The sequence below is a fragment of the Grammomys surdaster genome, unplaced genomic scaffold (assembly GCF_004785775.1).
Source record: "Grammomys surdaster isolate TR1022 unplaced genomic scaffold, NIH_TR_1.0 205, whole genome shotgun sequence".
NCBI classification, from domain to species: Eukaryota; Metazoa; Chordata; class Mammalia; order Rodentia; family Muridae; genus Grammomys; species Grammomys surdaster.
The window spans coordinates 3,883,856-3,894,955 of record NW_021604650.1 but is presented as its reverse complement, the minus strand read 5'-3'; the positions used below and the strand labels follow the sequence as shown (position 1 = coordinate 3,894,955).

The window sequence follows — 11,100 nt, the reverse complement described above, 5'->3', positions numbered from 1 at the left end:
CTTAGGGCCCCGCCCCGCGCCGGAGCTTGCGCCCTGTCACGTCCCCTCCTTTGTGGGCCCCCTGTGTCCCGGACGTCTGGGACATGCTGCCTGATTGCTTGTCTGCGGAGGACGAGCAGCGCTGCCGGCAGCTGCTAGCACGCACCACTGCCCGGCTACGCTCGCGGCCCGCGGCGGCCGCAGTGCTTGTGCCGCTGTGCCTGGTGCATGGGGTCCCGGCGCTGCTCTACACGCTGCGCTCTAGTCGCCTGGTTGGGAGTCACAAAGGGGAAGTCAGGTACGCCGGCCTTGTCGGCGCACTACCTGTAGCCCGCATACCCCTCTGAATTTTCCCCTTCATAAACAGGACTCTGCCCTTTACCATAGACTGGAGAGAGGAGATCCGGGGTTCCCCTTCTTTGGCTTTGCCCTCAGCTGAAATTGAGGACACCCGGGGACGATATCTGCACCACTAGGACACCATAGGCAGACATGGGGTGTCTGAGCCCCAGCATAGTCTTAGCCAGCTGCCAGACTTCATGTATCTCTAGTGCCTGTCCCCCTTACTTGAATGGCCCAGGGAGGTAAACTGCCTCCTGATGGCCTGTAGTCCCAAGACTCCCTCTGCCCATTTAGTTTCCCAGGCGGTAAGTGTGATCCCGACGACCAAGATGTAATACATACGGCCCTTCGGGAGACTCAGGAGGAGCTGGGCCTAGAGGTGTCCAAGGAGCACGTGTGGGGTGTCCTGCAGCCAGTGTATGACCGGGTGAGCCACCCTTATCCTGTCACACTCACTCAGTAACCCAAGTGACTGGGTAAGCCAGCCCTGCTCAGTTCAGGACAGGGTCCAGGAAAGCTTGCAAGGTAGGCTGTGTTGATCGGGCTTGAATGACAAGTGGGAGATTTCCGGATAGTACAGGTAAGGGGAACCTGTGAGGCAGCATGGCAAGAAACCAAGGACAGGGACTAGAGGGGCTTGGCCACGACTACCCATGGCCTCTGGATGGCAGAGTAGGAACTGGTTCTCCTTCTAACTGTTCACCCTCCTCCTACCCCAGAAAAAGGCAACCATAGTCCCGGTGCTTGCCAACGTGGGTCCACTGGATCTGCAGAGCCTCAGACCCAACCCTGAGGAGGTGAATGGGGGATACTGGGGACTTGGGCTATTCTACCAGGGGATTCACAGGCAGCCTTCTGTCCACCCTCTCTCTGTCTCTTGCCCATAGGTGGATGAAGTATTTGAGCTGTCTCTGGCACACTTGCTGCAGACACAGAACCAAGGATATACCCACTTCTGCCAGGGTGGCCACTTTCGCTACACACTGCCTGTCTTCTTACATGGACCACACCGAGTCTGGGGCCTCACAGCCGTCATCACTGAGTTCACCCTGAAGCTGCTGGCCCCTGGCATCTACCAGCCCTCCCTGGCTGTCCCTGAGCTGCCTAGGGGTTGAGGCCTGCCTGGCCCTTAAGTGCCTCTGCCTTCATTTGGCCAGGCTACTCCAGAACTGATTAAAAGACTGTTTGACAATTCTCCTCTGGCATCTTCCGTGTGGAAAATGAAACATGGGGCATGGTAGCAACCCTTGTAATTCCAGCACTGGGGAAACAGACAGATGGATCTCTTGGGGCTGCTGGCCAGCCAGTATGGGCTACTTGGTGAGACACAGGCCAATGAAAGACCCTGTTTCAAAACAAACAAATAGAGGCTGGTGAGATGGCTTGGTGAGTGAAGGTACCTGCCACTGTCACAAAGCTTGATCTTTAAGACCCACATGGCAGAAGGACAGAACCGACTCTCTGACCATGGCATGCATGCTCACGTATGTACATACATACACAGAATACATGTTTAAGAGGTGAAAGGAGCCAAGCATGTGACACACCCCTGTAGTTCCCACACTCCAGCCGTGGAGACAGGAGGATGGAGAATCCAAAGCCCGCTTTTTACTTGGGTTACATAGTGAGACCACGGTGTGGTCCATGTCTCAGAAACCAAGCAGCTATTGTGGAGCAGAAGGGAAGGGACGCTGGGCAGCTCCTGACAGTGAGCCGCCCTGCTCAGAACACCTCAAATACTGTGACCAATGGCGAGGGTGAAGGGCAGTCAAGTAAAAGGTACAGCCTGGGAAGTGGAAGAAAGGAGCCATGTGGAGATGGAGTGAGAGGGCAATTCCACCATACAGAGAGCCACCATAAGGCCAAGGGGACAGAACTGGGAGGGAGACAGAGGGACATCACTGCTTCGATTGTATTCCCAGCCAGAGGACAGGACAGGAGTGTGGCATGACAACCAGCTGGTTTCTTTGAAGGGACTAGAATGTAGGGTCCTCCCAGCTGCTGTACCCACTTCTACAGGAGGACCCCATCCCTTCACACCTCCACAGTCCCCTAACCCTTCCTCCTCCCTATCCATCCCCCCCGCCCCCACATTTCTGCCCTTCTCACCTATTTCCTCTCCTGCTTATCCCACAACACAGCCCTTTGTCACCTCCGGCCCTGCAGCCTCCTTACCCAGCAGTAGGACCACATGATGGTGGTAAAAATAGCTCCTTTCAACAGAGTGTGAATGGAGGGGGCAGAGGCAGGAGACAAGGCTGGGCCCCCAGTGCTAGGGAAGGGCCCTTGGGAGGGAGGTGTGAGCTCCTGATCCCCTCCCTGCTCAGTGGCACACTTGCTCAGATGGGTCACCTCAGTCTCAGGCTCTGTCACCCTAAATATACACCTAGAGCCAGCAGCAGCAAAGCAGTGTGACACAGCTCTCAAGAGGTAAGGATCCCGGGTGGCTAACTCCAGCCCTGACCTCGCAGGTGAGGCAAGGTGTCCTAGGACTCCTTAGTCTGTCCTAGGGCAGCCTTAGTGATGCCTCTTTATTCCGTCTTGGTGGCCAGGTGTGTGCCCGGTGTTTCCTGTAGGTGGGAGCGTCTCTGAGTCTCTATGTCTGGACCACCATGGCATGTGCAGGGCCAGCCAGTGGGCGGCAGCGGGTGAGCATGCAGGAACACATGGCCATCGATGTGAGCCCTGGCCCCATACGGCCCATCCACCTCATTTCCGACTACTTCCCACACTTCTACCCCTTCCTGGAGCCGGTGCTGCGTGTCCCAGATCGGCAGGCAATGCTGGCCCCGGCCACCTACTCTGCACCCCAGCCGCAGCCCAACCCTGAGCCCGAAGGAGACTCTGATGACAGCAGTAAGTAGGGGAGACAATAAGGGCGCTCTCTAGGATGGGCTCAGGGGTGTCTCTAGCACCCATGGCAGAGGCCAGGCAAGTGGCACTGTGCCATGTGGGACAAATGGGTGTAGGAGTGGGGTGACCATGCTTACCGCCTGCCACCTTAGCTGCCCTAGGCACCCTGGAGTTCACACTTCTCTTTGACTCGGATAACAGCGCCCTGCACTGCACAGCCCATCGTGCAAAGGTGAGAACAGAGGCAGAGTTCCTGGGATGGGACAAGCCACAGGTCTCTCTACATCCATTTTCTGTTTCCAGGGCCTCAAGCCACCAGCCGCAGGCTCTGTGGACACCTATGTCAAAGCCAACTTGCTGCCAGGGGCCAGCAAGGTAAGGATAAGATCCAGGCCCTTAGAGAGCAGGGCCACTTTAGGGTATTATTGATCCTACCTCACCCTACCCTGAGAACTAAATCTCAGTTGCTAGGATCCAAGAGTCAGGGCAGGAGGCCAGGAGGGCGCCTGACTTGCCTTCCTGACCCCAGGCAAGCCAGCTTCGGACACGCACTGTTCGAGGTACCAAAGAGCCTGTGTGGGAGGAGACACTCACCTATCATGGCTTTACTTGCCAGGATGCTGGACGGAAGACCCTGAGGTGAGGACCCAGATCAGGGCACCAGTAGGGAGGCAGGGGTTGGGGCTTGCATGACCAGGACTGACCTGGATGGCCACCAGGCTATGTGTGTGTGAGGACTCACGGCTGCGGCGCCGGCGCCGAGCACCCTACTTGGGGGAGCTACGAGTGCCCCTGAGGAAGCTGGTACCAAACCGAGCCAGGAGCTTTGACATCTGTCTGGAGAAGCGGAGGCTGGTGAGTGGGCTGAAGCTCAAGGTGGGTCTACAGGACCAGGAGCCATGTGGTTAGGAGAGTGGAGGAGGGGTCCTGGACAATATCTACTAAAGTGACCAAGTGCTCTGATTTTTTTTAGACCAAGAGGCTCAAGAGCCTGGACACAGCCCGTGGCATGTCTCTGTATGAGGAGGTGGGTAGTGAAGCTTGACTGAGCAGGTATGGAGACAGACAAGACTTGATAGCCTAGGCTGGGATCAAGGGTGAGATGGGCAGACATCCAGGCCTGTAAGGGCTTAGAGGAATTTGAGTCCAATTCTCTTATAAGTTCTGTGAGTCCTCAAGAACTGCCAGGGTCTCAGGGGCTGGGCAAGGTGACAGTGGCTCTTTTGCTAGGGCAGCCTGGAGATGAGGAAGACTAGGAACAGCCTGCAAAGGTCTCAGACTGTAAGTGGTGCTCGTGGCCAGAGGTGGGAGGATTGGGCAGGTTAGAAGAAATAGGCTCCCAGGTTGCTTGTTGCTACTAGTGTCAGGGCAGTGGATATGTCTGGGTCTGCCTCTCAGGAGGCAATGAAGATGACTTCAGTGCTTACTCAATCCCACCTGAGATCCTGCCCAGAAGCCCCTTTGCCCAGCAGGAAGGACACCTACAAGGCTGGGAGGCAGGCCCTCCACCCGCTCCTGTCAACAGTGTAGGTGCCCTGCCCCCTAGTGGAGCACCAAATGTCTGTAGTGTCTGATGAGCTAAGCTCAAGCCTGTGAGACCCACAGAAATGGTGGACATCACTGAGAACCCTACAACAGTCCCCACCAATCCCAGAACACATGTGTAATCATGCCTCGGCACATACTGCTGGCAGAGCCCTCCTGCAATACCGAACACTGCCAATGGTAAGAAAGTTTGGCTCTCTGCCGTCAATTCTACCCTAAAGGTGGGAAAGAAGGCATCCTGTCCCAGGCCTTCATCCCAGCTGGGGAGCTCTAGTGTCTAAGAATATACAAAGAACATTCCTAAGATGCTCTGCCAGGCAGTGGAAGTGAAGGTGGGCTCAAGAGGTTAAGAGACCTGTCTCTCCGTGATGAGACTCTCAGAGCTACTTCCAATGAAAGGGGACAGCCACTTAGCAAGCCCCTGGCATGGCTGTGATGCTCACCATCAGTTCCCTTACTTGCTCTGACATGAGCAACAAACCCATACCTTTTTTGAGCTCTGGAGGATTCAGATTTCTGAGTGCTACTATAAGGTCTCTTCACTGGGTACTGGGAAAATGGCTACATAGGGAAATAAACTTGACAGCCTGGTTTCTCTATAGCCATTTGTGCTCACACTGGGACCTGGCCTCTGCAGGTGGGGGGCTTCAGACTGGACAGGGTCTGACCACAGCTTACACCTGCAGGAGGAGATGGAGGCAGAGGTGTTTGGGGAGGAACGTGGCCGCATCCTGCTGTCCCTGTGCTACAGCTCTGAGCGTGGTGGCCTGCTGGTGGGTGTGCTGCGCTGCGCCCACCTTGCTCCCATGGACGCCAATGGCTACTCAGACCCCTTTGTCCGCCTGTGAGTAAAACAGGAAGGTGGACATGAAGGATGAGAGGGTCCTTGGCTCTGCAGGACCATGCCTAACCAGCCCCTCTCCCTCCAGTTTCCTGCATCCAGGTTCTGGGAAGAAATCCAAATATAAGACCAGTGTTCGAAGAAAGACCCTGAACCCTGAGTTCAACGAGGTAGGTCACAGCTGGGAGACCCCAGTCAAGTGTGGTCTTGATTTAACAAACCAGGCCCTACCTGAGCCTGTTTCTTAAGCTGCAAAGAACTCACATCTTTCCTGTCCCTTTCCCTACAGGAATTCTTTTATGCAGGTCATCGGGAGGAGCTGGCCCAGAAGGCACTGCTGGTGTCTGTGTGGGACTATGACCTGGGTACAGCTGATGACTTCATTGGTGAGAAGAAACACAGGGTACAGGAGGGAGCCTCACGAGCCTCTGAGGGCTACTAACCCTTCCCTTGGCAGGTGGGGTGCAGCTGAGCGGCAGAGCCAGTGGGGAGCGCCTGCGCCACTGGCGTGAGTGCCTAGGCCACTGTGACCACCGGCTGGAACTGTGGCACCTGCTGGACAGTGTGCCCCCTCAACTTGGTGACTAGTCAGCACAGGGCCCTGCTTGCAAACCAGTTCAGGGGCCAAGATGTCTGCTGCATCTGGAAAGAGCTCTGGGTTGTCCATCTGCTATGCACATTCTTCTCTCCTTCCAGTCATGCAACCCCAAAACACAAAGCAAAATAAACACCTGCTTCTGCCGGCTCAGAGCCTGTCCTTTCCCTAGGAAATGCCTGCCTCTTCTATGTCCTCACCTCACAGGGCAGGCCAGGCCCCTAGTCTCCTGTCTCTCACCCCTTACAGCAGTGATTCTCAACCTTCCTAATGCTATGACCCTTTAATACAGTACAGTTCCTCATGTTGTGGTGACCCTCAACCATAAAATTATTTAATTTCTTCTTCATAACTGTAATTTTGCTACTGTTATGAATCCTAATACAAATACAGTGAGACTCCCAAAGGGGTCACAACCCACAGGTTGAGAACCATTGCCTTAGAGGCCATGATGGACCAGATTTAAGACAGAGGATGTAGCTCAGTGGCAGCATGTTTATCTAGCATGTCCAAAACCCTGGGATTGGTTCCCTAGTGCCACAAAAAGAGAAGTGGGCCAGGTCTACCCTTCACTGCCTGGTCCCACTCTGCTTCCCTTGCCCAGTGAAGGAACAAATCTCTGCATGTGGGTGGGGACAGAGAGGAGAAAAGTGAAGTCCCAGACAGGCTGTGCTTGGAGAGTGGGCAGCACGTGTTTATTGTCCAGCTTCCCACAGGGATGGGAGGCAGGCTAGGATGTGGCTCACGAGGCAGCCTGCCAGGCCCGGTGCTGCTGGGCAGCAAACCGTTGCATCCGATCCTCGAGCTCTGGCCGGAAATGTCGGATCAGACCCTGGGAAGGTGAGAGAGGCTCTGTATGAACCAGAGTTCCAAAGTCCCAAAGCTCTGGGCTGCCAAGGCCCCCACCTTAGTGTCACACAGCAGGGCAGTGTGTACCTGTACTGGCCAGGCGGCCCCGTCACCCAGAGCACAAATGGTGTGGCCCTCGATCTGCTTGCTGATCTCCCACAGGGAGTCGATCTCAGCTGGCCGGGCGTCCCCCTTCACAAACCGGGCCATCACCTTGTTCATCCAGTCAACGCCTGTAGCGGAGCAGCACGAGGGGCCTGAGGGTCTCCCACCGTGAAGGAGACAACCCTGAAGGGATGCAGGCTTCATGGGGAAGGTTAAGAACAGCCCAGCAACTATATCCCAACCTTCCCTGGAAGCTCACCCTCACGGCACGGGGTGCACTGGCCACAGCTCTCATGCTTGTAGAACTCAATGAGACGAGCGATGGCTTTCACAATGTCTGTCTAGGAGACAAGGGACAGTGTGCAGGCCTCTCAGCCTCCTCCCACAACCCCTGACCTGGGGGCTCTGGCCCACACTCTCCCACTGTACAGGGTTTGAGGCTGTAGGAATTGGGAGCCAAGAGCTAGTCAAGAGAATTTTCATCAGTCCCTCCCGGGAGGGAACACACTGGGCTGGCAGGAGGTCTGTGGGGCATGAGGACCATTACCGAGCGATCCATAACAATGACTGCAGCCGTGCCCAGGCCTGTCTGAGCCTGCACCAGGGCATCGAAGTCCATCAGCACTGTCTCACACACAGACTTGGGGATCAGTGGAGTGGATGAGCCACCAGGAATCACAGCAAGGAGGTTGTCCCAGCCACCTGTGACACCACCTGTGACAATTTCAAAAAGGATTGTCATGGCTCGCCCACCGTGCCCTCTCACAGCACAGCCCGAGTGGGCCCAGGCTTACCAGCATGTTTCTCAATCAGCTCTTTCAGTGGCACAGACATCTCTTCCTCCACAGTGCAGGGGTGGTTGACATGGCCAGAGATGTTGAACAGTTTGGTACCTGAATTGCGTTCTCGGCCAAAGCCAGCAAACCAAGTGCCCCCACGACGGCAAATGGTGGGGGACACAGCCACCGTCTCCACATTGGCTACAGTTGTGGGGCATCCAAACACTCCTTCAAGGAAATGACAAGAGACTGGTGGCTTCCCAGGAAAGGGGGCATGTTTTGTTTTTTGAAACTGGGTTTCTCTGTATAACCTTGACTGTCCTGGAACTCACTCTGCCAACTAGGTTGGCCTTGAACTCAGAGATTCACCCACCTCTGCCTCTTAAAGGCACGCAGCACCACCACACTGGGAGCATGACTCCTTAGTGGAATGTCCTGCTCCTGTGGTAGTTCCTACTCGTGTCTCCTCATCACTCCTGGCCCACAATACACCCGACTCCAGGCAGCTTATTTCCTGATCACCACCACACCCCTAGCTCCTGGGACAGGAAGAAAGTACACTGCCCACATGGAACAAGGGTATCCGGTGTCAACTGAAGGCTGTGGGTGGCACTGGCAGAGCCTATGTTACTAACACCTTCCCCCATCAATCTGTCCTCCCCTCCAAAGGGCACAAAAAAAATACTACAAGAACCACCCAGAAGGCACCTGGTCAGATCCAGTATCCCACAGAGCTGAGCAAAGGCAAGGCCTCACTCAGGACCCAGCGGAGTCTTACCCACATCTGCTGGAAAGGGTGGCTTCAGGCGTGGCTTTCCCTGCTTGCCTTCAATGGACTCAATGAGCGCCGTCTCTTCTCCACAGATGTAGGCCCCAGCCCCACGCACCACAAACACATCAAAATCATAGTCAGAGCCACAGGCATTCTTGCCAATCAGACCTGCTTCATAGGCCTCTCGGATAGCTACCTGTGGGACAAGGTGTAGTTACGCAGTTTCACCATACTCCAAAAGTCAGCCTCCAATTAATGGCCCATGGAACCCTTGAAGACTTCCTAAGTTGAACTTTGGAGCACAAAGGAAGACCTCTGGGGCCAGGTCATGTTGTTGATGGATGCAGGAATGGACCCCCTCTGTCCTGCTTGGATCTCCCATCAAAGAGTGGTTGTGCCAGGAAAGACAGCATGTGAGATGTGCCTGCACTGTCAGCCAATGCCCATGTGCTCACCTGCAAATTGGAGGCCTCATTGTAGAATTCCCCTCGGATGTAGATATAGGCAGCCCGGGCTCCCATGGCCCGGCCTCCCACCAGGCAGCCTTCCACCAGCTTGTGTGGGTCATGGCGCATGATCTCTCGGTCCTTACAGGTGCCTGGCTCTCCCTCGTCAGCATTCACCACCAGATACTTGGGCCTGTGGGGTCCTGCATATCAGTCAGGCTACAGACCCACCAGGACTCAGTTCTCAACCAAACTCCATTCCTTCTGCACTCAGAGAAGCCTCAAGGCAGCCGATCCTCTCTGTCCCACCCAAGGTTCTCTTTGTGTCACTGATGACAGGACTCACTGCCTATTTCATCTGTGACCAGGTATGTCCACAAGATAATCTGTGTTCTCCTTAGAGAACAAATTCAACATCTCTCCCTACGCTTCCCTTGAGAGTCAATTCAGTTCTTGGTCATAAGAACTGTTCTTCAACCTCTACCACAGCCCTGAGGCCAACAGGAGGTAGAGTGGTTGACTTAAAAAAAAAAAGTCAGGTAGTGGTACACACCTTTAACCCCAGCACTCAGGAGGCAGAGATGGATGGATCTCTGAGTATACAAAGTGAGTTCCAGGACAGCCAGAGCTACACAGAGAAACCCTTTTCCCCCTTCCCCTCTCCCTCTCACTCCAGCCCTGCTCGCTCCAGCCCAAAGATTTATTTATTTATTATATGTGAGTATACTGTTGCTGTCTTCAGACACACCAGAAGAGAGCATCAGATCACATTACAGATTGTTGTGAGCCACCATGTGGTTGCTGGGAATTGAACTCAGGACCTCTGGAAGAGCAGTCAGTGCTCTTAACCACTGAGCCATCTCATCAGCCTGAGAAACCCTATCTTGAAAACAATTTCTTTTTGTTTACTACATTCACTTCCTGGTGGAGGCAGCATGTGTCTTAACACATGTGACATTCAGGGAACAACTTGTGGGAGTCAGTTCTCTTTCTTCCATGTGGGTTCTAGAGATGACCTCAGGTCACCAGGCTTGAAGGCAGGCTCACTTAGCTGCTGAGCCATTATGCTAATCCAGTGGTTAACCTTATAATGTGTAAGTTCACTCTAGGGGTCAACTAAAGGTGCAGGTCAAAAGCGGAACTAACATGACCTTTTTAATTCCTGTATGTCATACTCAGACACACACACACACACACACAAGAAAAAAAAAGAAAGCTCAAAAGGACCAGATTCTTCAAAGCTTGCTAATTATTATAAGGCAAAGTACGAATTTCAATAATAAAGTCTGTCTAAATATAAATCTTGTATGGATTGTAACATCTTAAGTCTCTGCTGAGCAAAGAGATTCCTCTTAAGTTCTACCTATCCTCTTACAGCCTTCTAGGTTTCCCAACATCAGCCCCTGGTGTGTCCTGCAACCAGAGCTCAGGACACTCCCCACAAACCTGCCATCTGAGGGCTTATTCATGAAGCTCCATTTGAGGCCTGTGGGGAAGCCAGCACCACCACGGCCCCGTAAACCCGATGTCTTCATCTCACCCAAGATCCAGTCAGGCCCTTTCAGCAGGATCTCCTTTGTCTTGTACCAGTCACCCCGCCTCTGGGCACCTTTCAGCCTGGACAGAGCAGGAAATGATGTGAAGGAGAAGTCCTGCTAAAGGACCCAGCAGGCTAAGGGCACTGTCTCACCTCCAGTCATGGCGCCCATACAGGTTGGTGAAGATCCGGTCTTCATCCTTCAGCGAGCCAAATGAGGTTTTCTTGGGTGCTGTCTGGGGAGATGGAAGGTCAGGAGGTCCAGCAGAGCTCGGGGACCATGAGGGGTTGGGGTAGAATTTTCAGCTTCTTGGGTCTTCCTATGTAGGAGGGGCTGAGCCACAGAGCGGGGAGAGGCTTCAAAGTCTTTAAAGCCTCACAGTTTCCGACACCACTTATATCAGCGCCTCCTGTTTAGAAGCTACTGAGCTAACACTCCATGCTTCGTCCCATTTCA

At 54.2% G+C, this 11,100-nt stretch overlaps 3 protein-coding genes across 4 annotated transcripts in view; 2 read left to right on the top strand and 1 right to left on the bottom strand.

The window, feature by feature from the left end:
- The first annotated feature begins 6 nt into the window (after window positions 1-6).
- Window positions 7-1,516, top strand: Nudt8 (nudix hydrolase 8). 2 transcript variants are annotated; one of them, XM_028771246.1, is made up of 4 exons: window positions 9-277; window positions 616-748; window positions 1,041-1,118; window positions 1,209-1,516. In XM_028771246.1, the coding sequence occupies exons 1-4, from the start codon at window positions 84-86 to the stop codon at window positions 1,434-1,436; spliced, it is 633 nt and encodes a 210-aa protein (XP_028627079.1). In that variant the 5' UTR covers window positions 9-83; the 3' UTR covers window positions 1,437-1,516. The 2 variants fall into 2 exon arrangements, with proteins under 2 accessions (XP_028627080.1, XP_028627079.1); XM_028771247.1 differs by lacking the exon at window positions 1,041-1,118 and having other exon boundaries at window positions 7-277.
- A 1,073-nt stretch (window positions 1,517-2,589) lies between these two features.
- LOC114624287 (double C2-like domain-containing protein gamma) lies at window positions 2,590-6,305 on the top strand. The gene is made up of 11 exons (XM_028771183.1): window positions 2,590-2,751; window positions 2,874-3,177; window positions 3,327-3,406; window positions 3,478-3,549; window positions 3,704-3,813; window positions 3,894-4,029; window positions 4,148-4,201; window positions 5,406-5,563; window positions 5,649-5,730; window positions 5,850-5,946; window positions 6,018-6,305. The coding sequence occupies exons 2-11, from the start codon at window positions 2,934-2,936 to the stop codon at window positions 6,146-6,148; spliced, it is 1,164 nt and encodes a 387-aa protein (XP_028627016.1). The 5' UTR covers window positions 2,590-2,751; window positions 2,874-2,933; the 3' UTR covers window positions 6,149-6,305.
- A 518-nt stretch (window positions 6,306-6,823) lies between these two features.
- The window catches only part of Ndufv1 (NADH:ubiquinone oxidoreductase core subunit V1), a 5,383-nt gene continuing 1,106 nt past the window's right edge, over window positions 6,824-11,100 (bottom strand). The window contains exons 2-10 of the mRNA XM_028770985.1: window positions 10,797-10,879; window positions 10,553-10,723; window positions 9,116-9,299; window positions 8,667-8,856; window positions 7,904-8,116; window positions 7,657-7,823; window positions 7,369-7,450; window positions 7,092-7,237; window positions 6,824-6,987 (exon numbers count right to left, since the gene is read on the bottom strand). Coding sequence (XP_028626818.1) covers window positions 6,898-6,987; window positions 7,092-7,237; window positions 7,369-7,450; window positions 7,657-7,823; window positions 7,904-8,116; window positions 8,667-8,856; window positions 9,116-9,299; window positions 10,553-10,723; window positions 10,797-10,879 — 1,326 coding nt within the window. The 3' untranslated portion in view covers window positions 6,824-6,897. The remainder of the gene's footprint in view (window positions 6,988-7,091; window positions 7,238-7,368; window positions 7,451-7,656; window positions 7,824-7,903; window positions 8,117-8,666; window positions 8,857-9,115; window positions 9,300-10,552; window positions 10,724-10,796; window positions 10,880-11,100) is intronic.

Excerpts from the sequence above, each read along its gene's own strand:
- Nudt8 (XM_028771246.1), top strand. The coding sequence starts at position 84 with ATGCTGCCTGATTGCTTGTCTGCGGAGGACGAGCAGCGCTGCCGGCAG. Across the intron at positions 278-615 it reads AGTCACAAAGGGGAAGTCAG|TTTCCCAGGCGGTAAGTGTG; the intron begins GTACGCCGGCCT and ends CTGCCCATTTAG. Across the intron at positions 749-1,040 it reads TGCAGCCAGTGTATGACCGG|AAAAAGGCAACCATAGTCCC; the intron begins GTGAGCCACCCT and ends CTCCTACCCCAG.
- LOC114624287 (XM_028771183.1), top strand. The coding sequence starts at position 2,934 with ATGGCATGTGCAGGGCCAGCCAGTGGGCGGCAGCGGGTGAGCATGCAG. Across the intron at positions 3,550-3,703 it reads TGCTGCCAGGGGCCAGCAAG|GCAAGCCAGCTTCGGACACG; the intron begins GTAAGGATAAGA and ends TCCTGACCCCAG. Across the intron at positions 4,030-4,147 it reads GTCTGGAGAAGCGGAGGCTG|ACCAAGAGGCTCAAGAGCCT; the intron begins GTGAGTGGGCTG and ends GATTTTTTTTAG.